Here is a 23,501-nt window from a genome sequence, read left to right as displayed (position 1 = left end):
CACACTAATCTGTGCATAAGTTACGCATCTTTGCATTCAACCTTTTAAAAGGATTATTACCTTGTGGGAGTAGCTACACAATCCTGAACAAGAAAAGAAAAAGACAGGTTTCTTGTTGTGCTTCTGCAGATGGCAATAAATGGAAGACGACAGAGAAGGTGAACTCCTCTCAGTCTTTCTACCAGATCCAGGGCTTGACTCCTGGCTCCTATTATTCTTTCCAATTTATCTACAACAACACAACCTTCTTCAAGACTGGAATCGAGACAGAAGGAACAGGTACTATGAGCCTTCATTCATCCTCTTTCCTTTTATCCCTACTGCTCTCTCCTCTGGGTTTCCCGCAGCTAAAAATATAAAGCCTGATCCTACAGAGAGTGTCTTGCAGTTCTTTCTCTGCCTGTGAAGTGCTTTCAAAGACTTTTGTGAAAAGAGAGCTTGGTTAGCCATATGAAATGATCCATTACTTGTGTTTGTTTGCTGTATTTTGCTGTATTCTTTGGTTCCCTGGTGAAATTCCAGCCTGTCAGAATGCATAATGATCAGTCTCCTTTGCTCTAGATTCTACTCCTTCTTTTATCTTGGTCTCCCTATCTGTCTCATACTTTCCATTTGCCGTGTATTTCATTCCTGCTTCCTGTTACCAAAAAAGCTCTAACTCCTCTTTCTACCACCTTCTTTTTTCCTCTCTTAAGGAGTAACAGAGATGCAGCCAAGCTTTGCAACACAGGGCTGGTTCATTGGCGTTGTGAGCGCCATTGGGCTGTTGTTGCTGATCCTGCTCATCCTCTGCTTCATTAAGAGGAGTAAAGGGGGAAAGTACTCAGGTCAGTGTGACCTACCCTAATAACTGTTTAATATTAGGAGCTATTAAACTGAAGCTTGATGAGAAGCAAGTTTTGTGTAGGCAATGCTGGCCAATCTGGAGCCATAAAGCTGTCCGACGCTGCTGTAGAAAAAGAAGCGAAACGCTTACTGGCTTACTGCACCACAGTAAATATATTATATTGACTGGGGAGAATATTACGTGTTCTTTTAAATCAATCCCAAACAGTTTGATTAACTTTCTGATCTGAACTGTAAATATCTGTCCCATTTCACTAAACCTGCTTTCTCATGCAGCTGTCATGTCAAACATGAGACAGACCTCTAAGCTTACACTTCCTTGCTTTGACAGTAAGGAATAATCTCTGGCTCTTTCTGAAAAAGACAAAAAAACGTAAAATAATGGTCCACGTCTGACTGAAAAAAACAGACTTTTAGCAATTTTCACATGAGAGAGAAGTGAAGACAAACCAAATAATAAGGCTGATGATACCTACCGCCATTATAATTGGCTGTTATATTTTTAGAAAATCAGTGAGAACTTAAAACTATAATACAGATAAACTGATACTATCTACGGATAGTCCAGCTTTTTTGCTCCACCTAAGCAGCCTTGATGCTATCTTGCTTTTTAATAAAACTTCACTGTTGAGATCTGAGACTTACAGTGGCTTTAGATAGAAGCCAGATTAAAATCTGACTATAATGAAATCTGTCACATTCTCAGTGAAAGATAAAGAGGAGGGCCCAATGGACTCGGAAGCTCGGCCCATGAAGGATGAAACTTTCGGAGAGTACAGGTGTGTCATCTGAATGAACGCTGTTTCCTGGATGCTTTGTTACGTTTCTGCACATTGATTTCTAACACAGCCCTGATTCCCTCAGCACTGCTTGGTTTTCCTAACCCTCTCTGTTCCTTTCATTGTCACTCTCCTCCCTAATGCCTGCCCCTGTTATGCAGATCTCTAGAAAGGTATGCTGCGATATGATTTAATATCCTTAACCCACTTAATTTTTACCTCTGCCAATGCCTCACTTACCTTCTGCCTTCCCATAAACATTCAGACTAATTTTAATGTAATATATTTGTTTACTGATTGCATTATGTTCAACAGTTCAAAATCCAATAATGTTCACCTCACTGTAATGTGAGACCCTGAAAAGCAAATAATCACGATTTATAACCTGGAACCGACTATTTAAAAAAAAAATTACTTAAAATATTAGTACATAATATTCAACCTTTGGCATGTAGCACTGCATTTTTCGTATGTATCATGTTAACATTTCTTGCTTTTGACCTCTTCTGTTCTTCATGCTGCAGTGATCTTGAGGAGAAGCGAACAGCCAGCCAGCCGTCCCTGTGTGAGAAGAGCAAGCTGTACAGCGAAGACAACCTCGACTTCAATGGCAGCAGCGCCATGACCACAGAGCTCAACATGGATGAGTCTCTGGCCAGCCAGATCAGTCGTCCCAGTGGCGGTCCAGAAGGTTTCCACGGCCTGCCAGAGAACGCCCCGCTGAACCCCACTACCTTCTCTCCCGCCACCAATGGCGTGCCCAACTCAGTCACCATCCTCGATTAACCCCCACACATCCACCGGGGACCATCAGACCAAAATATGTCAACACGTATGTGCCCATATGCTCCTGTTCCCTACTGACTTGCTGATCTGTACTCCGACGACTAATAAACAATCATATTCAGATGTCCCTGGCAGCCATCTGATTGACTAGACTATATTGACCAAAGGAGTGTCCAAAGTAGTGGACAGCGATAGTGATATAAGCCCTACTGACATGAACATGCCCTTTGACCTCCCTTCATTTTCCTGTGCAGTTTACAACTAATGAAAATGACTAACATTCATTTCTCTCGTTCCTCTTTCGTTCTCTCAGCAAACAACAGCGCAGATGCATAAAGACAGAATGTTGTACAGTTAGAAATATCAGGGGGTGTAGGTATGGTCATGTAAAGATGCAGAGTAGTGCATTAAAAGTAAAGGATGATGGTAGAACCCAGTGTAGGGAACAAGACAGCTAATGCTGCTGTAAAAAAAAATCTTGAATCTTAGATATGAATCATGTTTGATGTACTTCCCACATGATTTTGTCTGTCTAATTGCCATTTAATGTCTCCGATTGTACTTGCCAGTGACATTTTTTTCATTTTACGAGCGTGTTTGAATACCAAACATCATTTTTTTGTTGCTGTTGTTGCTGTTGTGTCATTTTTTGTTACGTAATCATTTTTCATATTGTTTTCTATACTATTTATATAAAAAGCTACGGCACATTTCATAGATTAACATGTTTTCAGCAAAATCAAGTGAAGCCAAGTTTCTTACTATTTGGATGCATTAAGTGGAACTTGCTGTGAAAATGCTGAGTAGCATCTGGTGTATATAGCTGCATCTACACTTATCTATTTAGCCATATTACAGTATTATAGATCCTTATAAGTTCCTGTGCCTGCTGGGTCTGCATAAAGCACCAGATTGATGTCATTACTCTCTCGCCTTCCCACCAGAAGTGTAATGTCATTTTTGAAAACGATGTTGTAATTTTTTTGTGTGTCGAGACCTATGTGTAGTTTCTGTATCGCTGTCTTTGTCTCTTTCTACGCTGTATTAAAACATTGTCTCTAATTAACAACCTTTCATACCTGCTCATCTCATACTAAACAAACTGAGGTGCAGTATTTATGTATATTTCAGATAAGAGAAACACTCTCTCAAGTTTTATTTTCAAACCTTCCTCAATGCAAGCTGATATTGTTGACAGTTGTAAAGGCTGCCATTTGATATATGATAAAGGTTAAAAAATAGTTGTTTATATCAAACAGAGAATGTATTCCTTTCAGGGTTAGGCAGACACTGTATTTACTTGCTTCTGAAAATAATCTGAGCTAAAAAGGTAAAAGGAGAGTAAAGTCACAGGAAGAGCCGGGACCATTTGTTTTCCCTCTGAATGTAAATACAACCCTTACAGAACCATGTTTGATATGAAAATGTGAAAAATGTGCAGGTTTAAAGCCACTTCACTTAATTTTAAAATGTTGCAAATTGTAGTTTTTTTCCTTCTCTGTACTATTGCTATGAATTCAGACTTTTCTGTTATCGACAAACGATCACAGTGAGATTTGGGTGTAGCAAAAACATACTCCATAGTTGAATAAAGGAGAAAAAAAAAAAAGGAAAAAAAAAATCACATTGTTATGTAGATGTTTTTGCAAACATATCGAAATTTGAAAACGGGAAAAAAAAAGAGTCAATTTAGTGTCACTTAGTGAAAGTAGTTACATTACAATTTAAGCTAGGATTGCGCTCATGCCCTTAATCATCCAGCAATGCAGTGCAGTGAATATCTGTGGAGTTTTTGTCTGATGAAGTTGTGCAGGGCAGAAATGCAGTGAGCCACAGGGAACACTTAAACGCGATACTCTCCCTTCTCAAACAAAAGCTCGCCACTGGCCAAATATCAACTGTAGTCTCTGAGGTAGAATATGAGATGTCTAAAGAGGCTAGTGGCACTGAAGGAGGTTTGTGTAAGCTCCCTGTTGTTGGTTAAACAGACACACTCAGGACAAATAAAGCTTTTAAAAAAAATCTATTTTCATACAGGAGCGACGAATGACGCAAGATATGCCAATATTCTAACTCAACTATCTGCTGCTAAACAACTGTGTGTCAGTGTTTGGGGGCAAATGTTAGCTCTGAATGAGGAATGAGTGTACACACACAGATACTCACTCGACTGCCGCTCACTCTTTGCTTTTCATGTTTTGTAGGGGAAACCTGGGGATGCTGTCCTTTGCTTTCTCACTGTGGTTGTTCTTTCTTTTTTTTATATAGCTAAAGAAGAAAAATCGATTGAAAATGAATTGGTTTGTGTAGAGAAGCTTCTCTAGGACTCAAGAACAGACATTTTAAGTGGAAGTAAGACAAAACAGAAGGGGCAAGGGAGGCCAGGGGGTGTGCGCCGCTGCTGGGGATGATATGCCTCTTCACAGAGTGTGGGGTGCAGTATTAGCACAATATGATGATGCCTATATTTGTCATGGGTGGATGACTGGAGCTGTGGGTCTTCTGCCACTTTTGGGGCCAATATTGTAACTGCATTATGAAGCTACTGCTGTAACTGGATATATGACTGAAAAATAAAGTACGTGGAACAATCTGTACCAAAACAGGCTCCCATTTTTTTGTCACTAATCAGAAATAACCGTGTTAATCGGGAGGAAATCTATGTCACTTATGTTATGATTAATGTTCATCCAGTTCACACTGATTCATTGATTAACCAGGTTTATTTAGCCCAATGCCACAGGAGGACAAGCTAATGTCAGGTCACTGGCAGTCAGCGGGAGCTGGTGTTGAATTGATAAAAGTAGTCCTTGGTGGGTTTGTTGGTGTACAGTCTCTTATTCAGGTACTCTTGCCTGGGGCAGAAACAGAAATTTAAACAGAGTAAGTAGCTTGTCCCCCTAAATGTTTATAAAATCTGAAATCTCTATTTCCATATTTTATCACCTAAGCCTAAAACACATTTGCTGATTAGTGTCTAATCAGAAAGTGTATGAATATGTGGGCAGTGCTTACTGTGCCAGCTGCTCTCGGGCCAGCTGCATGTTGTAGCGGTCCATCTGAATTCTCCGCTCTCTATTCAGCTCGGCTGCTCTCAGGTCCTCCTTCTCGGCTTCTCTGGACAGCTTCAGCAGCTTCAGGTCCCAAGCTGCTTCACGGATCTTTTCAGCATCTCGCTGTTTCTGAAGGCAAAGAGGAAATAAATCTAAAAACACACTAAACTTGTTCTCCTAAAGGCAATTCTGCTTCATTATGATTTAGGTTCCCAGACTTTCATGCTGATTTTGGGTGACTTTAACATGCCTGTAGATAACACTGAAAAATGCAAAGCTTCAGAGCCAAATAATCTGCTGGAGGTCTTATGGCTTGGTAACTGGATCCACCCAAATGTTTTTTTCTGTGTTAGCACTTTATGTTTATGCTTATTCTTGCCACTATTGCATCTTGAAATCAATGTTGATCATGTTAATCCAGGTCCAGGCACTAATGGAAAGTTTGGGGCCTTATTTTAGTACACTAGAAAGACTAGAAAGATACCATCATCCTGAATAAGGAGAAAACTGATATACACTGGTATATTTTTCTAATATCTCCAGCACACTAAAATAAGACCTTTTATTACTTGTTCAAACCAACTTTCAGTGCCTGTATGCTGGTTTGAGCACCGCTGGCTTGATGGACACTAGTAGTGCCCCTGTTACATTTACTAGCTTCCAATTAGTTTTAGAATTGATTTTTAAAGGTTAGTGCTTTTTTAAGGTGACGCAATGTTTGCGACCTCAATATCTATCTGGCAAGCTAGTAAGCTACCCGCAGACCTCATGGATTATTTACAGAGTCTTAAGCAACACTGGTGATGTGGCTTTTATCTTTTCGCTGCTGAAACAACCTTCTGAATCACATCAGGAGTACTCCAACATTTGCAGTGTTTAAAACAACACAAAAAGGAGGGACAAACCTAAGTTGAACACCATTTCCACTGTGGGAGAAGAGCTACAAAAACCTGGGTATTCACATCAATAACAGACTGGACTGGAAATGCAACTCTGAGGCTGTCTGGGTCATTTAATGAATTCAGTAAAACACTATTGTCTGTTACTGCTAGTGCAATCTTCTTTGTAGGTTTGTTTTGGGGTAGCAGCGTCAGAGCCAGTGACGCTGGAAAGCTGAACAAGCTGATTAAAGGCTGAGTCTGTGCTGGGGACTAGCCTGAAGCCCCTAGAGGGAGTTATTAAGAGCAGGATGTTGCACAAACTGCTAAACATACTGGACAACACACGACATCCCCTTCATGACTGTTGTCAGCAGGTGACTCCCTTAACTCTGCTTTAATAATGACTGACATTAGTATTTTAATGTATTTTTTAAAGTTATTTATTTCTTTTTGTTTTATGAACTTTAATTCTACTTATTTTATTGGTTTTAAATGATCATTTATACTCATCTGTCAATAGTTTTAATTATCTTAATATATTTCTCTATTTTATGGACTGAAGGTATCGATCTCATATACATGTATATTTTTACTAGTAATATTGCACTGTTGCTTTTTTGGTTGTTTTTACTTGTGATTACAGACTTTGTAGGTTTCACATTCCCGTCTTGTGTTTTTGTTTTTTCAAGTGTAGGATCATTTTCTTTGTGAGTAATCTCCTCAAAGCTGAAATCCTTTTTGAAAACCACCTGTGTAGAAAAGTTGGCACAGATGTCAAAAACTCTTTCCCTTCATCCCAAAATGGTCGCGGCAGATGGCTGCCCCCCCCCCCGAGCCTGGTTCTGTCTAAGGTTCAACAAGAGTTTTTCTGTCCCACTGTCACCAAGTCGCTCAATTGCTGTTGTTTATTTAACTAATATTTTAGGGTCTTTAACCTACAATATAAAGTGCTTTGATGTGACTGCTGTTGTGCATTGCTGCTGACAGAGCTGAATTAAATAAAAAATAATAAAAAAGAAAACACTAATTTTAAATCCACACATGCAGTGCCCAAGCACAAGTACTTGCCCCGCCCAATTCCCCTGCTGGCCACCTCTGTACTCAAGGGATTATGTGGACATGGTATTCTACATAACATATATGGAATACCTTGTGCAGCTTTGACTATATTACTGTGGAGTACCGAGTGTAATACCTGTCTCTCAAGGCATTGTTGTTCTCTCTCCTGCTGAATGCTTTTCAGCTGTTCGGGGCTCATTCCTTTCCACCTGTCTGGTAGAACCTGTGGTGGCCTCCCTCCTCCCACCTGTCTCTCTGTTGCCTCTGCACACTCTGTCATCATGTCAGATGTCATTGTATGCCACATCTCTGCCAGATTTTCCTGTTCCTCTCTCTTGCGTTGCTCCTCCAGTTTCTCTGCTTGCTCTTTAGCCTGTGTGTACAGGACATGGTGAGGCTTTAACACAGATCCAGGGACAGTTAATTGATTATCCCACTGATGACTGATGATTCAGAAGCATTGCAAAACCCAGTTTCTAAAATGTGGTTACTCCTAGCATAGCGCTACCAGTCAGCCATATGGCAAACGTCGTCCTGAGAGAGCCACTCAGTCAGCTGTATTTGTTTGTGCATCATGAGTGGTTATTAGTGAAACCACTAAACACTATGAAAAAGTACAGTGACCTGAAGGATTTACAATGATTCCTCCCAATGGGGGATTCAGCCGAGTGCATTCAGGCAAATGAGGGAAGAGCTAAATGGAGGCTTTTAAAAACAGACAGTAACCATGCATACATCAAAGCCGTTTAACCATCCATGTTGCCTGGTGCCAAATAATATGATTGCCGCCATCCTGCACCAAGTGTGTGTATGCATCATTTGACATTTTCAGCTTGCAATTCCCACATGACAACATCATGTCACAGCTTGCCCCTTCCCACCCCCCACCCCCCTTAGATTTTGCCTTGAGCATTCACATTAGTGAGTGGTGTGTGCATATCTGTTTGCCCATCTGTATACTGTACCAGAGCCTGATTGTAGTTCTCGAGCGCGATGCGGCTGGCTCTCTTACACACCTCCTCGAGGGCAGCTTGTTGAGCCCCTCTCACGTCTTGTTGCACCAGCTCTTTGCTCGCAAGCATCTCTGTGACACACATGATTTGGGGATCATCTGATGTGTGTTTTTCCACACCTGCCTTAGCTGTTGTATTTGGCTTTTTAACTGCACACTTCACACTTACAGTAAAGCTCTTAGGGATAAGCATCCATCACTGTCACCTGGTAATAAGGGCTGTGCATGGGAGTGTATGATTGTTTGTGCAGGAAAGCATGAAGCATGTGTGTGATGTACAGAGGTTGTAGAGTAAATGATGTAAACTCATTAGGAATGCTAGTGAATGTGTGTACTTGTGTGTGTCTCTTTTCACCTATGTGCTTGTCTCGCATGTGCCGTTTTTCATTCTCGTCCATCTGTGCTCGCAGATCTCGTTCTGTCTTTCTTATTTGTTCTCTCATCCTCAGCTCCTCTCCGACACCCTCTCCCTGTGCATGAAACAAGGACAGATGACCATAAGAGGTAACAATATTACATATTTAACCATTAGCTGGACCCCCCTCCCGGTCTTTAAAGCTTACAAATCCCCTGCTTTGTCAGAGCTGCCCTACCTTAAAGATTTGCATACTGGCAGGCCCTAGCTCATTCTCTGGAATGGCGATCTTGAATGCCCCCTTCAGGCCAAATTTAAGATCAGCATCACGAGAGTCCTCTGGTCGCTGATGAGTAGCCCAGTAATTGGTGAGTTCAGAATTCAAAACTCTTCGCTTCTCCTCTTCAGCATTGTTCTGCTGCACCAGTGCTTCATCTTGGTATATTCTCAACTTATCTGTAATACATTAAAAATACACCTGTGACCAACCAAAGCTAATTAATGGAGAGGGCCTGAAATAATAAGGGACTAGGGGACTTGCATTTATAGCGTCTTGCAGGAATTATGTCTGCAATTAAACTGCTTTAATTCTAACTCATCCATGTCCTTCAGTTTACCCAAAGCTTTGTCCATTTGTTTCTCCATGTTTTGCTGGTGTTTCTTCTCCTGGACTTGTTGGTTTAGTGTGTCTAGGTCGAGACCCATCACACGAAGCCGGGTGTTGAAAATGCGGGCCTTGCGTGCTGTTTCTGCAGCCCTACGCCTCTCCACAGCCTTTTCCGTGGACTCGTCTACAGGCAAATCCACTTTGAACATGTTCAAAGTTTCTAGTGACTTCCTAAAGAGACAGCATTACGACACTTGTTATCGGAGCTGATAATCTTGCTTGAAAATAAATTATTAAAGAAATGATTGTGCCGATTGAAATATAAAATCCTGGTGGGGTTCATCTTCAGAGCGATTTGCTCCTGTCATCACCTGATAACATCAAAAACCAAAGGCAAGGCAGAAGTAGACTAAATCAAATGTCTCTTCCTTAAAAATGGACATAAACCTCTGATCAACTTACCGCTGACGTTATAAATCTGTTCAGTTTCTTTCAATATCAGTGAATGAAAATCTGCTCCTGTTGTGTTTGGAGACCCTTGGTAACCATGGAAACAAGTGGCCACACATCGCTATGCTGGAAACACATAACAAGAGTGACAGGACCAGCTAAGGAAATGTCTTTTTATTTTTAATAATGTGTATATTCTGTAATAAAGTAGCATTAATAGTAGTAAAAAGTGATATCCAAGGTCGATCACAATCAAAACACGACAAACTCCAGACAACTAAATTTTGTCTCGCGAGAAACTGTGAGGTTTCGTGTCTCGCGCGCTTGTGGGTCTTCCTGTTGGATTGTAAAATGGCGCATTGTTGTCGCCGCCGTACCGAGTATATTTGATAAAGATTATATTTTTCATTTTAATTTTTAAAACGCTTGCGCAGATCATAATGTAACTTGTGCATAGAGCAGCAGTAGATTGACCAGAGCGGTTCATTCATTTCGTGCACACTGCGTCTTTGCAACAGCTTACCGGGTAAACATTGGTTGTTAGCATTAGCTAACTGCTAAGCTAATATTCACTGCAGACCAGCTAAACAAATATAACGAGATGGGTTATTTAAAACTGATAGAGATCGAAAATTTCAAGTCGTATAAAGGAAGGCAGATCATCGGACCTTTTCACAAGTTTACTGCAATCATCGGACCCAATGGATCTGGTATGTAATAACAGCTAACATAAACTCGAAGCTAATGCGAAATGCAAACTGCTAGCTGTGCCTAACGGTAAACACAGCTCCACAGCCCCTTTCTCTTTAGATCATAACTCTCAGTCTGTGCATAGCTGAACTGTATGGGGGTTCAGCTGTTGGTAGTGTGATGTATCGTATTGTTTCACATCCATATTTGCCACTAGAGTAGTTATTTAAATTTTATTTCGGTGTATTAATCGTTGTCAGTTTGTAGAATAACGTATTTGCATTTTAATTGAAGTAATTCCTTTAGACTGCTTAAGCACTTATGTCGTATAGGCACTTAATATATTTGTAAACATTGGGGTTGGACCTACCTTTACACTAGAGAAAGACGAAGTCTTTCAACGGTCTTTTCTCGTAATACAGTGCAATGCATCATCAAAATTATCTGGCCAACACAACGTGTAAAAACTGCATACTAATAGCCAATAAGATGCATTTTATTGCAGAACTGCTGTTTTGCACCAGACTGTACAAATAAAAGGTGAACTTTCCTATAATATTTACAGGACATGCATATTATCCCCATTCCATAGTGTACAACTAGAATAAATCAAAAATAACATTAAATAAAACAGAGATATAAGAATATGAGATGGGATGTAAAAATGAATATTAGGTAACAAAGTATGTTTTACATAAGGGATATTAAAGCCTATATACAGTTGTTGTTTATGTATAGAAGCAAGCAGCAACATGGTCTTAACATGTGTGTTTTAATATAAAAAGGTCCCAAAGTTTACTAAGATTTCAATGTCATCATAATGTTTGTAGGAAAGTCCAACCTTATGGATGCCATCAGCTTCGTGTTGGCAGAGAAGACAAGTAACCTGCGTGTGAAGACTCTGAAGGATCTAATCCATGGAGCGCCTGTAGGGAAGCCAGCTGCCAACAGAGCCTTTGTCAGCATGGTGTACCAGGAAGATAATGGAGAAGAACGTGCCTTCACAAGAGTCATTATTGGTACAAAGCTCCATTACCAACCGTCCTTTAATATATAATTAACTTTCTTTTTGAATAGTTGTCTGTGTGAATTAAAAGACACTGATCTAGTAAAATTTGAATGCTTTTCAGCTGAATAAAAGGATAGTAGTAAAGCTGCATGGATATCAGTTTTCAAAAATTGACTCATCGTCTAAGAAAACATTTTTACACGTGTTTGCAATTTGGTGGGTCAAAAATATTTAAAATCTGTTACATTTATAAATGTATATATATATAATTTGTGTGTGTTGATGATGAGCTAATGCTTGTTTTGTTTTTGGAATATGCACCAGGTTCTTCCTCTGAGTATCGCATCAACAGTAAAGTAGTGGGCCTGCCTGAATACAGTGAAGAACTGGAAAAACTTGGAATTCTGATAAAGGCTAGGAACTTCTTGGTCTTTCAGGTAAGATTTCATTCTTGTAAATGTTGTCAAGATCTTTTCAAGAGCAATTTACGCACAGGCAGTCTTTCATAGTACTCCTGTACTAATCCACTAGGTTATTTTGATTGGATAGTGCAGTAGTTTTTAGTGTGTGTGTGTATCATTGGTTTGAACGTGACTTGGTCAGTTACACCAGAGATTAAATTAACACCAGGTAACATTTTATTTGCTATTTCAAATCTCAGTTTTGTCTTTATTTCCCTTTAAGGGAGCCGTTGAGTCTATTGCCATGAAGAACCCCAAAGAGCGTACGGCGCTGTTTGAAGAGATCTCCCGTTCAGGAGAGCTGGCCCAGGAGTATGACCGGAGGAAGAAGGAGATGGTGAAAGCAGAGGAGGACACGCAGTTCAACTATCATCGCAAGAAAAACATCGCTGCAGAGCGCAAAGAGGCTAAGCAAGAGAAAGAAGAGGTTTGCCATTTTTACTGAGTCTGCATAGGACACAAAGTGTCATGATCAGTGTCTATGGTTATTTTTCATTTACTGAATTCCTCCATACAGGATCCATTGAGTGGTATAGTCTGTTTCTACTCTAACAAATTTTAGGTAATATATAATTCCAGATAATGCAAATACTTGTCATTCATATGAATGCACCAAATTTCAACAGTAAAAGACAAACTAGGAACTTTTAGCTAAGCTCAACATAAGCTTTCAGCAATGTAACAGTTTCAATTGCACATCCTGCATATAAATCTATCCCACATATATTTATATAAGAGAGAAAGTCTGGTGTTAGGTGAACAACACAAAGATGAAGTAAAGATTGTTACACTGTAATCGGCAACAAATCTGTGTATTTCTTATTTGAAACGACTCAAAAATAGCCTTGAAACAAACTTTTGAATTTTCGTGATTCGTTTTTTGGGTTATCTGATGGAAAAACCTCAAATTCTCATTGGTCATGAAATGTGGAATCAGTTACATCTCTAATCATGATTTGCTCGCTTCTCTCTTTTCCTTCATTTTACCAGGCCGAGCGTTACCAGCGTCTTAAGGATGAAGTAGCCAGAGCTAGTGTACAGTTGCAGCTCTTCAAACTGTACCACAATGAGACTGAGATCGAGAGGCTGAACAAAGAGCTTGGGCAGCGGAACAAGGAGATTGATAAGGACCGTAAAAAGATGGACCATGTGGAGGAGGAGCTGAAGGACAAGAAGAAGGAGCTGGGCAGGCTGATGAGGGAGCAACAGACCATTGAGAAAGAAATTAAGTAAGTGGCATTAAATAAAATAAGTTTTGACATTTAAAGCTTAATGCACCATTAGTCATTTGACTTACATTAAACGGTTGACTTGACTACAGGGAGAAGGACTCTGAGTTGAACCAAAAGAGGCCTCAGTACATCAAAGCCAAAGAGAACACCTCACACAAAATCAAGAAGCTTGAGGCAGCAAGAAAATCACTGCAAAATGCCCAGAAGATGTACAAGAAGCGGAAGGCAGACATGGATGAGCTGGATAAAGAGATGAGGGCAGTGGAGCTGGCTAAGCAAGAGTTTGAGGAAAGAATGGAGGAGGAGGCGCAGAGTCAAGGCCAGGATCTCACCTTGGAGGAAAATCAGGTCTGATGTGTGAAAACTACATTTTAGCCATTTTATTTTGAAAAAATACCAAATTAGTTACAGGATTTTAGTAAAATTATAATGTTTCATGAAATTGAAAAATGCACACTCTTTGTCTCCCTTCTTCCAGGTGAAGCAGTATCATCGTCTGAAGGAGGAGGCCAGCAAACGTGCTGCCACGCTGGCACAGGAGCTGGAGAAGTTCAACCGTGACCAGAAGGCTGACCAGGACCGCCTTGACTTAGAGGAGAGAAAGAAAGTGGAGACAGAGGTAAAGGAGAGAAAAATGGAAGATGATGGAAAGGTTTTATGAGCCAGAACGAAATTGATTTGATAGAAGTTGTTGTTTCTCTTTAGGCCAAAATTAAACAGAAGATCCGTGAAATCGAGGAAAACCAGAAACGTATTGAAAAACTGGAGGATTATATTGCCACCAGCAGGTATGCTGCTCTTAATTTTGGATTGTTTTGAGCGGAGCTGTGGCAAACTTATTTTATAGGTTTCTCTGGTTTACTGTGTGATTCACATCCTTTTTTTCCCTTCTTTCCCCATCAGGCAATCACTAGATGAGCAGAAGCGTATGGAGGAAGAGCTGACTGAGGAAGTGGAGATGGCCAAAAGGAGGATCGATGAGATCAATATGGAGCTTAATCAGGTACTCAATGCACAGGAAAGAAAGAAATCAGCACCAACAACAAGTTGAATCTACTCTAATTGAGTTAGTTAATTTTTGCATGTGGTAACTCTGCTCCTAAAGACATCAGCCTTTTTCTATAGCTCATATTTTCCTGAACTGTACAAGACAAAGCATTATTTCTTTTTGTCAATCAGTAGACTTGATTAAATAAATCATTGCTTTGTGGGTCATTAATCCATGTTAGCACCCTAGCTTGGGTAATACTGGATTCTATAAATTCTTACATCCGTTATGGGAAGTGAATACGTCACCTATCGTAGCACCTCTGATGAATCCCCTTATTATTGGACTGTGGTTTAGGTGATGGAGCAGCTTGGAGACGCCAGAATCGACAGGCAGGAGAACAGTCGCCAGCAACGCAAGGCCGAGATCATGGAGAGTATAAAAAGACTCTATCCTGGCTCTGTGGTAAGGCACCTTTGGCACTATACCCATGCCGGGTCTGCTTTTCTTTTCTTTTTGGTGAAAGCATTTAAACATTGAGCATAAGAGCACTAAACAAACAAACGTTTACCGATTGTGTTTTCAGTATGGTCGTCTGATCGACCTGTGTCAGCCCACTCAGAAGAAATATCAAATCGCTGTGACTAAAGTGTTGGGTAAGAACATGGACGCCATCATTGTTGACTCAGAGAAGACTGGCAGAGACTGCATTCAGTACATAAAGGAGCAGAGAGGAGAGCCGGAGACCTTCCTTCCTCTTGATTACCTTGAAGTAAGTATATAAAAGTAATGACTCCAACTGAGAGCTTTGAACAATTCATAATAAAATTATGTCCTTGATGGGTGTAGCCTGTGAGCTAAATTGTCAGTCTTGTAAAACTTGGGGAAGCACAAAGCGTTGTCTGTCCATCCATACATCCATCGACTCAGACGTAGTTCACAAGGTGAACTACTTTACCTACATTATTGGTTTGAATTTGATTAAAATGTTATTTAATTTGAGTGAAATGGTAAAACAGGATCATCTGTTGTTCTACGGAGACTTTCCAAAGAATCCTCATGGGTCACGTTTTTAGGTTTGTGGGCAATGAGCTGTGAATTGTGATGGGTCCTGAACTAGATAAGCTACTGCGTTGCTGGAGTTCTGATTTTAAATCTCTGCTCTGCTCTGGAGAATAATATCCAGGGTTCTTACGGGTGCTTGAAATCCTTGAAAATAATATTGTCTTTTCAAGGTTTGAAAAGTGCTTGAATTTCAGATGTGGTGCTTAAACGGGCTTGAAACTGTATTTCATTCACTACAAATAACTATCTGACCGAGTAGTTTTCTTATCAGATAGAGAAATAAAATTAGTCTCGATGTGTAAAAGTAAAATTTCTCTGCCTGGGCTGCACATTACATACACATTAAACAACTTAAAAATGATAAATGGCTTCAAGCTCACATTGACACCTGTGGGGCCCAATCAGCCACTGAGACAACAGACAGATTTAAGTGTTTTAATATATGAATGTTTCATGCTTTAAGGCTGCCTGTTTATTTAAGGGAGATGAACAATACATTGTAATTTTACATAATTATACCACAGATGACAGATTAAATAAATAGATTTTAGGTCGATGTTTGTCTTAAAGTCTTATATGTTGAATTGAACTGAGTGTGTCATCTGTTCAAAGCCTCTCCCAGTCAGCGCTGTTCTCCATGCCTGTCTTACTGTACAAGATGTTAGTAGAACAAACACTTTAAAGGTGAGTTTAACAATAATACAGACAGCAGTGTAGTCAAACATCTCACAGTAAGTTTTATTGGGAATTAACTTTAACCTGTTAGGCCCTCAGGGGTTTTCTGAGCTGCTTGAAAATGAAATGACCAAAATAAATGGAGCATTTCTCTGCAATTACAAACTGTGCGTAAACAGTCTTGGTATCAAAATAAAGCTAACACTGGTGAGATGTCATCAGAGGTGTAAATATTACTGCAGATGTTACTGTGTTAAAAGTTACTGTGACTCAAACATATAAAAATTGCATTTTTTTATTTCCCTCACCTAGATTTTTTAAAAAAGTAACACCTTTGAAAATATGCTTCGGTTCACATTTAACTCCAGAAAATCATAAATCAAAATATGGATATTACTGTGACAGTCCTCATGTCTGCACTTATATTTCTGACCTTGTGTTTTAAACAATTAAACTTGCTCTTCTCCCCTTTGCCCCAATTTTTCTGGGCGTGGGTGCTTAACTAGTTAAAAACAAACAAACATCTGTCTCCTATTTTTGTGTCACATAGCTAAGAAGCGTCAATCGCTGATGAGAAGACTTATTCATTTGGCCTTGCTGTGTATCATTGTGGTGTTTGGTGCAGTTTTCTTGTTATGTGGGGTTGCTGTTTTTTTCAAGTGGAGATGAATATCTCTAACGAGTTGATTTGTTCACATTTTCACATCTTAGTTTTTAAGAGAAATGTGTTTTTTGAGTTTGTACCGTATTTGCATATAAGGCGAGCATTTCCTTTTTCAGTATTTTTGTGTGGTGCATTTTTCTCTGTTCTTACACAAGGGGAACAAAGGACATGTAAGTCGACCTAAGATGATTTGTTTTAATCTTTACTTGGTCTTACTTAGTTAAACGAGTGAATCACGCATTCTTTTTTTGCCAATCTGGAAAAGCTTGAAAATTGACCTTGAAAGTGCTTAAAAAGTGCTTGAATTTGACCCTGAAAAATAGGTGCGAACCCTGAATATCCCTGTTGGGAGAAATTGAAGGTGGTCAGCTGGATGATTATGTATCCAGATAATATTTTGTTAAAGTTCCTCACAGTTGGTCCTCACTTAAAATATTTGGCTAACCTAATTTTCCCTGCGGACGATAATGAAAATTCCTGCAACATGTTTTGTTTTTGTTTTTTTTTGGGGGGGGGGTTAAATGTTGTCACGTCTATAAATAATCTTTTTTCACTGACAATTTGAACCTTTTTTTTCCCGCAGAGGTTCTTTATATAAAATGCTACTTAACTCTAAAATAATCCCAACCTCAGGTCATTAATGTTCTTTCCTTAGTGCCGTTCACACTGTAAATATTGTCTAGAAAATTTAAAATTTGTCTTTTCAAAGGTGAAACCAACCGATGAGAAACTCAGAGAACTGCGAGGAGCCAAGCTGGTGATTGATGTGATTCGCTATGAACCTCCCCACATCAAAAAAGCTCTGCAGTACGCTTGTGGCAATGCTCTGGTCTGCGAGAATGTTGAGGATGCGCGAAGAATTGCTTTTGGAGGGCCATACAGGCACAAGGTACTTAACCTAATTTAAAGATGGATGATTGGATGATTCATAGATGTGAGAATGCATAATACCTACTTCTACCTACTAACTTCTTATTCATCGGTGTCCAGACGGTAGCCCTGGACGGTACTCTGTTCCAGAAGTCTGGAGTCATCTCTGGAGGTGCCAGCGACTTGAAAGCTAAGGCCAGACGATGGGATGAGAAGGCAGTGGACAAGCTCAAAGAGAAAAAGGAGAAACTCACTGAAGAGCTCAAGGTGACTTTAAATATATGACCCACATCAGAGAGTTTGTTGGGACGACAGATTTTTAGTAAGAGTCACCATGAAGCACTTTATGCTGACTAACCTCTGACTAAAATAATTGTTGTTATTTTGTACTACCTTAATTATTAAATGAACAATTCATGAATATCCACTTAATGTTAATGTTTTCCTCTGCAGGAGCAAATGAAGGCCAAGAGGAAGGAGGCAGAGCTCCGTCAGGTGCAGTCTCAGGCCCACGGTCTGCAGATGAGACTCAAGTACTCACAGAGTGATCTGGAGCAGACAAAAACCCGTCACCTCTCCCTCAATATGCAGGTACGGCTCAGTAACAGCTTTCTTTCCTCTTACCGTTAGAAACAGTGACCCTTGCATTAAATTTTTTTCTGTTACTCTGTGATACAGGAGAAGTCTAAGCTAGAGAGTGAATTGGCAAACTTTGGCCCTCGCATCAATGACATCAAGAGGATCATCCAGTCCCGTGAGCGGGAAATCACTGACTTGCGCGACCGCATGAACCTGGTGAGACTGGCACAGAGTGAGCTGCAGTTAGAAGTCCGTTTATGAACATGTAACATTGCACAACATTGTTTCTGTTTCCCAGGTGGAGGATGAGGTGTTTGTGGAATTCTGTAAGGAGATTGGAGTGAGGAATATCAGAGAGTTTGAGGAGGAGAAAGTGAAGAGGCAGAATGAGATTGCAAAGAAGCGGTGAGTTCAGTAATCCAGTCGCTTCTGATGCAGGACAGTGAGCTAATAGTGAATCTGTCTCTGTTTGTTGAAGCATAACTTCATTTTTTTTTTGTCTTAGTCTTGAGTTTGAGACTCAAAAGACCCGCCTGGGTATCCAGTTGGACTATGAGAAGAATCAGCTGAAGGAAGACCAGGAGAAGGTCATGATGTGGGAGCAGACTGTGAAGAAGGACGAGGCTGAAATCGAGAGACTTAAAAAGGTGAAAACAAAGTTAGACGATGAAAATGTTTTGCCCTTGATTTTGACATCACTTTTAATCCCTCTTGCGTGCTTTGTAGGAGGAGCACAGACACATGAAAATCATTGATGAGACAATGGCCCAGCTGCAGGACCTGAAGAACCAGCATCTCACCAAGAAATCTGAAGTCAATGATAAAAATCACGAGATGGAGGAGATTCGCAAAAAACTGGGTGGTGCAAACAAGTCAGTGACTGCAGACATATGCACTGTAGTTTTTTTTTTTTTTTAATATCTTCTTAATATGATTTTATGTTTGAGTGAGTTTGTTCTACAAACAACTTTTTATTATTCCAGGGAGTTGACTCAGCTCCAGAAGGAGGTCACTGCCATCGAGACCAAACTGGAGCAGAAGCGCAGTGACCGTCACAACCTGCTGCAAGCCTGCAAAATGCAGGATATCAGGTTGCCTCTTCGTTCTGGAACAATGGATGATATCAGCCAGGGAGAGGTACATTAACAAAACCATCGTTGCTCTAACTGTAATTCCATTAAGACCGAAGCAGAAAACGACAGCCGTCTTTTTGTTTTTACTGTTCAAGGGGAGTTCCCAGACGGATGAGTCCAGCAGCCAAAGGACATCCAGCAGTGTTTTGGCCAAAGAGGCTCTTATAGAAATTGACTACAGCAACCTGACTGAAGACCTCAAGGTGGGTCCAAATAATATTATAAAAATTTTCTTTACACATTAAAATATACCAAGTAGGAAAATGAGCAATTTGCCGCAGAGGTGATCTCTATAGCTAAAGTCAGATTTTGTACTTACATTTTGTAGATGCATGTAAATTAATACATTTATTCTTCGATCTTCCTAAAGGATGCACTGTCAGAGGAAGAGATCAAGGCTGAGACGAACACACTGCAGCAGCGTCTGAATGAGCAGCAGAGCATCCTGCAGAGGATCAGTGCACCCAACATGAAGGCTATGGAGAAGCTTGAGAGTGTCAGGGACAAATTCCAAGAGACCAGTGATGGTGAGATGGCAGTCTCATGTTAGAAGCTGGGGTGAAATGTGGAAGGGGACAGGAAGTTGAAGACCTCTTGTTAAACTTGTATCATATGCTTTTTTTGGTTTCCTTTCTTCTTTCAGAGTTTGAGGCTGCTCGGAAAAGAGCCAAAAAGGCCAAGCAAGCCTTTGAGCAGATCAAGAAGGAAAGATTTGATCGCTTTAATAACTGTTTTGAGTCGGTGTCTACCAATATCGATGAGATCTACAAGGCTCTGTCACGCAACAGTAGTGCTCAGGTATGTTTTTAGAGACTTGCCACATTACATATCATTAACTATGTCTAATGCCATGACAGGAAGCAGTTTTATGTGTGGAATTTGGTACATGGTAAATTTTATATATATCCATTTGTGCATGTGCCCAAGTTGCGTTTACCAATCAGCGTATGTTTCTTCTTTAGGCATTTTTAGGTCCAGAAAACCCAGAGGAGCCATATTTGGATGGTATCAATTATAACTGTGTGGCCCCAGGCAAGAGGTTCAGACCAATGGACAACTTGTCAGGAGGAGAGAAAACTGTTGCCGCCCTGGCTCTGCTCTTCGCTATTCACAGGTGAAACAAGGGAGATGTGCAGAGGAATTTTTAATACACGTATGACTTGACGGAAGTTGACTGTTTACATCTTTCTTGCTTCTCTGTAGCTACAAACCCGCCCCCTTCTTTGTGCTGGATGAGATTGACGCAGCTCTGGACAACACTAATATTGGCAAGGTCTGTTTAGAGAATAGACGTTGATATAATGAGCTGTTTGTTTGTTTTTAAATTAATATTTCTTGTGATTTTAGTGCATTAGCCTTAATGCTTTCTCTTTGTACCTTCAAGGTGGCCAACTACATCAAAGACCAGTCAATGGAGAACTTCCAGGCCATTGTCATTTCTCTGAAGGAGGAATTCTACACCAAGGCAGACTCTCTCATAGGTGTTTATCCAGAGGTGAGTCTTTTGTTTTGTTTTGAATTAGAGACAGATAAAATCCCCAAAGAGCGGATCAGCTTAGATCCGAATTAGTACCACTTGAAGCACCACTTAAAAAGTGCAGCTGTGTAGTTTCAGCATTGTTTTACAACAAGAACGCTACCATAACAAAACCACAACAAAAAAGAAGCCATACTAACTGAATAAAAGTCGATAAAGATCAAGCATATGCATTGCTTTGTGATATTAAATTTAGCCCATAAAATAATGCATATTATTATGTGTCATATAAGGTTATGCTATAGATACGTTTTTATGGTTTGTTAAGAAAATGTCCCCATTTCATGCATCATTTTTCATATAAACTCTACTCTAGCACTCACAATACGCCAGTGTCACGAGACTGACATGTATTGACTGCACCAGATGTCTCCTGCTGAGCATAATGGCTGTTGAATCTATTCGCAAAGCAAAGAAGGAATTTACCCAGGATTCATCAGTATGAACTTATGTCTGCAACAGAAACTCCTAATCAAAGATTCTCTGGATACAGTTATGTATTGACGGTCACAGTTTCTGACTGGGTGGCTCATCTGTATCTCCAGCATGCAGGGTCATTAACCTGTTATCACCCGAGTATCACACGGGCTGCGTTTGTGATTTCGCCTTTAAAATTATAAAATAATTCTCATCTTTCAGGAACCATTTGAACTTTCTTAAAATAGTGGAGGATTTGCAGTAATGTGAAGAGCACATGGTAAAATCTGTCTGTTTAGACTGCGAATGCTTTGTGTTATCACGATACACCAAATATCCCCGTGAAGCCCGTCTTCTCTTCTTTCTGAAACTGCTCAGAAAAAAACAAACAAACAAAATAAACAGAAAAAGTTCTGCTTCTCTGCAGGATATTCATTGCACATTGTACTTCCTAATATTGTATTGTGACCTGTGACCAGCAAAGTGTTGACCCAACCGGCATTTCTGAGTATTATGCATATAAAGCTTTATGCAAAATACTAAAATATAGCCTTTTCAGTAGTCAGGCTGTTTTTAGACGTTAAACTTCTGAACCTGGAGCTGAGACAGCAATAGAGTGGAGTTCATTAGATTCATATAACACTTTATATTCTTCATATACAGACATGCAATAACATTCTCATCATAAACCACATGCAGTGTATCTAAGAATTAAAAGATCCTGTTTGATATTTGGCCAATAAAACCTGAGCATCTTGAGCTGTGAAGTCGATGCTGATTTGGAAACAATGAACTAATTTTCTTTTTTTCTTCCATCAACAGCAAGGAGACTGCGTCATAAGCAAAGTGCTAACCTTTGACCTCTCGCAATATCCCGATGCCAACCCAAATCCAAATGAGTAAGACTAGCTCTCCCAGCACTGCTATTTTGTGAAGTTGGATGTTTCCATGGTTACTTTTTCTGGATTGCTCATTGTAACCTTGTAGTCACAGATGATGTATCCATTAGGTCTCACATGTTATTTCCTTTAAAAAAAACAAAAACATTAGAGTAGTGACTTATTGAGCTTCAGTTGTTTTATTTTCTTTATAGACCGTAATGACCAGGATGTATGTACATTTATAAAAACCAGTCCTTTATCAGTTTTCCAATATAATTGTGTGGGGTGCTTTTTAAGAAGCTGTAGAATTTGTATCATGTGGTTAAGTGTCTCGAACATCCCTAAAGCCAATTTTTGTTTTCATAACTTTTATACTGTTCATGGCCGTCTTTCCAGCTGTGTGCTTTAAAGCTCTTGCTTGTTTCCTCTTCTCTGTACTTAACTGCAATTTCATATGTGCGCCTGTGTTTGTTTGTTTTTTAAAGCTTAATGAGGAATCTGTTGTTACAGTATGATGGATACATTCCCATGTGCAAAAGCTAAATAAAACCTGCAGTTAGCAGCAGCAGCTGGCAGAGCTGTTATGAGATCATGGAACTGAGGCTATCACTGCTCTGCTACTTAGAGGTTTTTTTATTCCCTGAGTAATAATCTGACTCAACTTTGGTAGGCCGAAAACTCAGCATGAGTTCATGCTGAAACTGTTTGGCCTGTTTTATCGATTGCTTTGCTTCAATAAATTTTGAATTATTTAAACTCATTTATCTTGTTTACTTCATAATACATTCTTGCAACTCATGTGCTGTTTTGTAATTTCATCGGGCTGTTTTTAAAGTAGCTTTCATATGAATATGTTTGAACCGATCCTCAATGTAGCATTTATTTTGCTGCACTAGTTTATATTCCATAAGGGGGAATAGGGCTTTGGTAGGCGAGGCTATTTATAGTCCTTGTTTTCACACAAACGTCTACAGAGGCACCAATGAAAGCGTTCACTTTGCTTCTCAATAAAGCCTGTGTCTGCATTAACTCGTTGCACAAGTATATTTCTCTCATTAGTTTTGATTATTTGAACACATCATTTCGTTGTCAGACATCAGTCATTAAATAAAACCTCGAAGTACATTTTTTGGATGATTTATTTTTTTTGCCAATGGTGAACATACCAAAGTAAAACCAACCCTTAGTGGGACAGATTTAGAACTTTAGAATTATGATGGGAGGATAACTCAAACCACTAGTATCTCCATAATTTTAAACAATAAGTATGCATGGCAGCAGGTCAGAGGATAATGTATGAAACAAAACCGTCCTGTCGATACCTGATGTTAAGCACAAACATGAAACAATGCAACAATCCTATCCACACAGTTATGAATAAAACGACAAGTTTCAGTGACATATCAAGCTAAATCAACCATACCCCAGGTATGCTGATAAATCTTTACTAAATTTCTCCCAACACTTATTCC

General features: G+C 39.7%; 3 protein-coding genes across 6 annotated transcripts in view; 2 read left to right on the top strand and 1 right to left on the bottom strand.

Annotated features, from left to right (window-relative positions):
* The window catches only part of l1cama (L1 cell adhesion molecule, paralog a), a 41,753-nt gene extending 38,276 nt beyond the window's left edge, over positions 1–3,477 (top strand). For 3 of the 4 annotated variants that reach the window (XM_005732616.2, XM_005732613.2, XM_005732614.2), the window contains 5 exons: positions 130–279; positions 696–827; positions 1,553–1,625; positions 1,787–1,798; positions 2,150–3,477. In XM_005732616.2, the coding sequence (XP_005732673.1) occupies positions 130–279; positions 696–827; positions 1,553–1,625; positions 1,787–1,798; positions 2,150–2,411 (629 nt within the window). In that variant the 3' untranslated portion in view covers positions 2,412–3,477. The remainder of the gene's footprint in view (positions 1–129; positions 280–695; positions 828–1,552; positions 1,626–1,786; positions 1,799–2,149) is intronic. The other variant, XM_005732615.2, reaches the window with a different exon arrangement.
* A 1,638-nt stretch (positions 3,478–5,115) lies between these two features.
* Positions 5,116–9,934, bottom strand: ribc1 (RIB43A domain with coiled-coils 1). Its single transcript, XM_005732612.2, has 8 exons — positions 9,841–9,934; positions 9,389–9,609; positions 9,010–9,227; positions 8,772–8,886; positions 8,370–8,488; positions 7,541–7,777; positions 5,427–5,593; positions 5,116–5,266 (listed from the first exon to the last, which is right to left on the bottom strand). Exons 2-8 carry the CDS (start codon positions 9,585–9,587, stop codon positions 5,185–5,187), a joined length of 1,137 nt encoding a protein of 378 aa, XP_005732669.1. The 5' UTR covers positions 9,588–9,609; positions 9,841–9,934; the 3' UTR covers positions 5,116–5,184.
* Positions 9,935–10,153: 219 nt separating this feature from the next.
* LOC102208056 (structural maintenance of chromosomes protein 1A) lies at positions 10,154–22,789 on the top strand. The gene is made up of 26 exons (XM_005732611.2): positions 10,154–10,538; positions 11,349–11,537; positions 11,852–11,964; positions 12,212–12,415; positions 12,979–13,217; positions 13,310–13,568; positions 13,699–13,839; positions 13,926–14,008; positions 14,124–14,223; positions 14,566–14,673; positions 14,795–14,980; positions 17,322–17,501; positions 17,603–17,749; positions 17,936–18,073; positions 18,161–18,277; positions 18,360–18,466; positions 18,567–18,708; positions 18,788–18,933; positions 19,045–19,198; positions 19,290–19,397; positions 19,565–19,721; positions 19,838–19,992; positions 20,157–20,308; positions 20,398–20,467; positions 20,579–20,689; positions 21,971–22,789. Exons 1-26 carry the CDS (start codon positions 10,430–10,432, stop codon positions 22,049–22,051), a joined length of 3,696 nt encoding a protein of 1,231 aa, XP_005732668.1. The 5' UTR covers positions 10,154–10,429; the 3' UTR covers positions 22,052–22,789.
* The last annotated feature ends 712 nt before the right edge of the window (positions 22,790–23,501 follow it).

Source organism: Pundamilia nyererei, unplaced genomic scaffold (assembly GCF_000239375.1).
Source record: "Pundamilia nyererei isolate P.nyererei 1_Seehausen unplaced genomic scaffold, PunNye1.0 scaffold00047, whole genome shotgun sequence".
NCBI lineage: Eukaryota > Metazoa > Chordata > Actinopteri > Cichliformes > Cichlidae > Pundamilia > Pundamilia nyererei.
The sequence above is the reverse complement of the archived record's forward strand: the minus strand, read 5'-3'. Positions and strand labels throughout refer to the sequence as shown.

What these genes read in the sequence shown, in the direction of transcription:
- ribc1 (XM_005732612.2), bottom strand. Translation starts at nt 9,587, where the DNA reads ATGTTCAAAGTGGATTTGCCTGTAGACGAGTCCACGGAAAAGGCTGTG. An exon ending in CATGCGAGACAAGCACATAG is followed by an intron (nt 8,489 to 8,771) that starts GTGAAAAGAGAC and finishes TGTGTGTCACAG; the next exon opens with AGATGCTTGCGAGCAAAGAG. An exon ending in GCCCGAGAGCAGCTGGCACA is followed by an intron (nt 5,267 to 5,426) that starts GTAAGCACTGCC and finishes TTTCTGCCCCAG; the next exon opens with GCAAGAGTACCTGAATAAGA.
- LOC102208056 (XM_005732611.2), top strand. Translation starts at nt 10,430, where the DNA reads ATGGGTTATTTAAAACTGATAGAGATCGAAAATTTCAAGTCGTATAAA. An exon ending in AACTCACTGAAGAGCTCAAG is followed by an intron (nt 17,750 to 17,935) that starts GTGACTTTAAAT and finishes TTTCCTCTGCAG; the next exon opens with GAGCAAATGAAGGCCAAGAG. An exon ending in ATGATATCAGCCAGGGAGAG is followed by an intron (nt 19,199 to 19,289) that starts GTACATTAACAA and finishes TTACTGTTCAAG; the next exon opens with GGGAGTTCCCAGACGGATGA.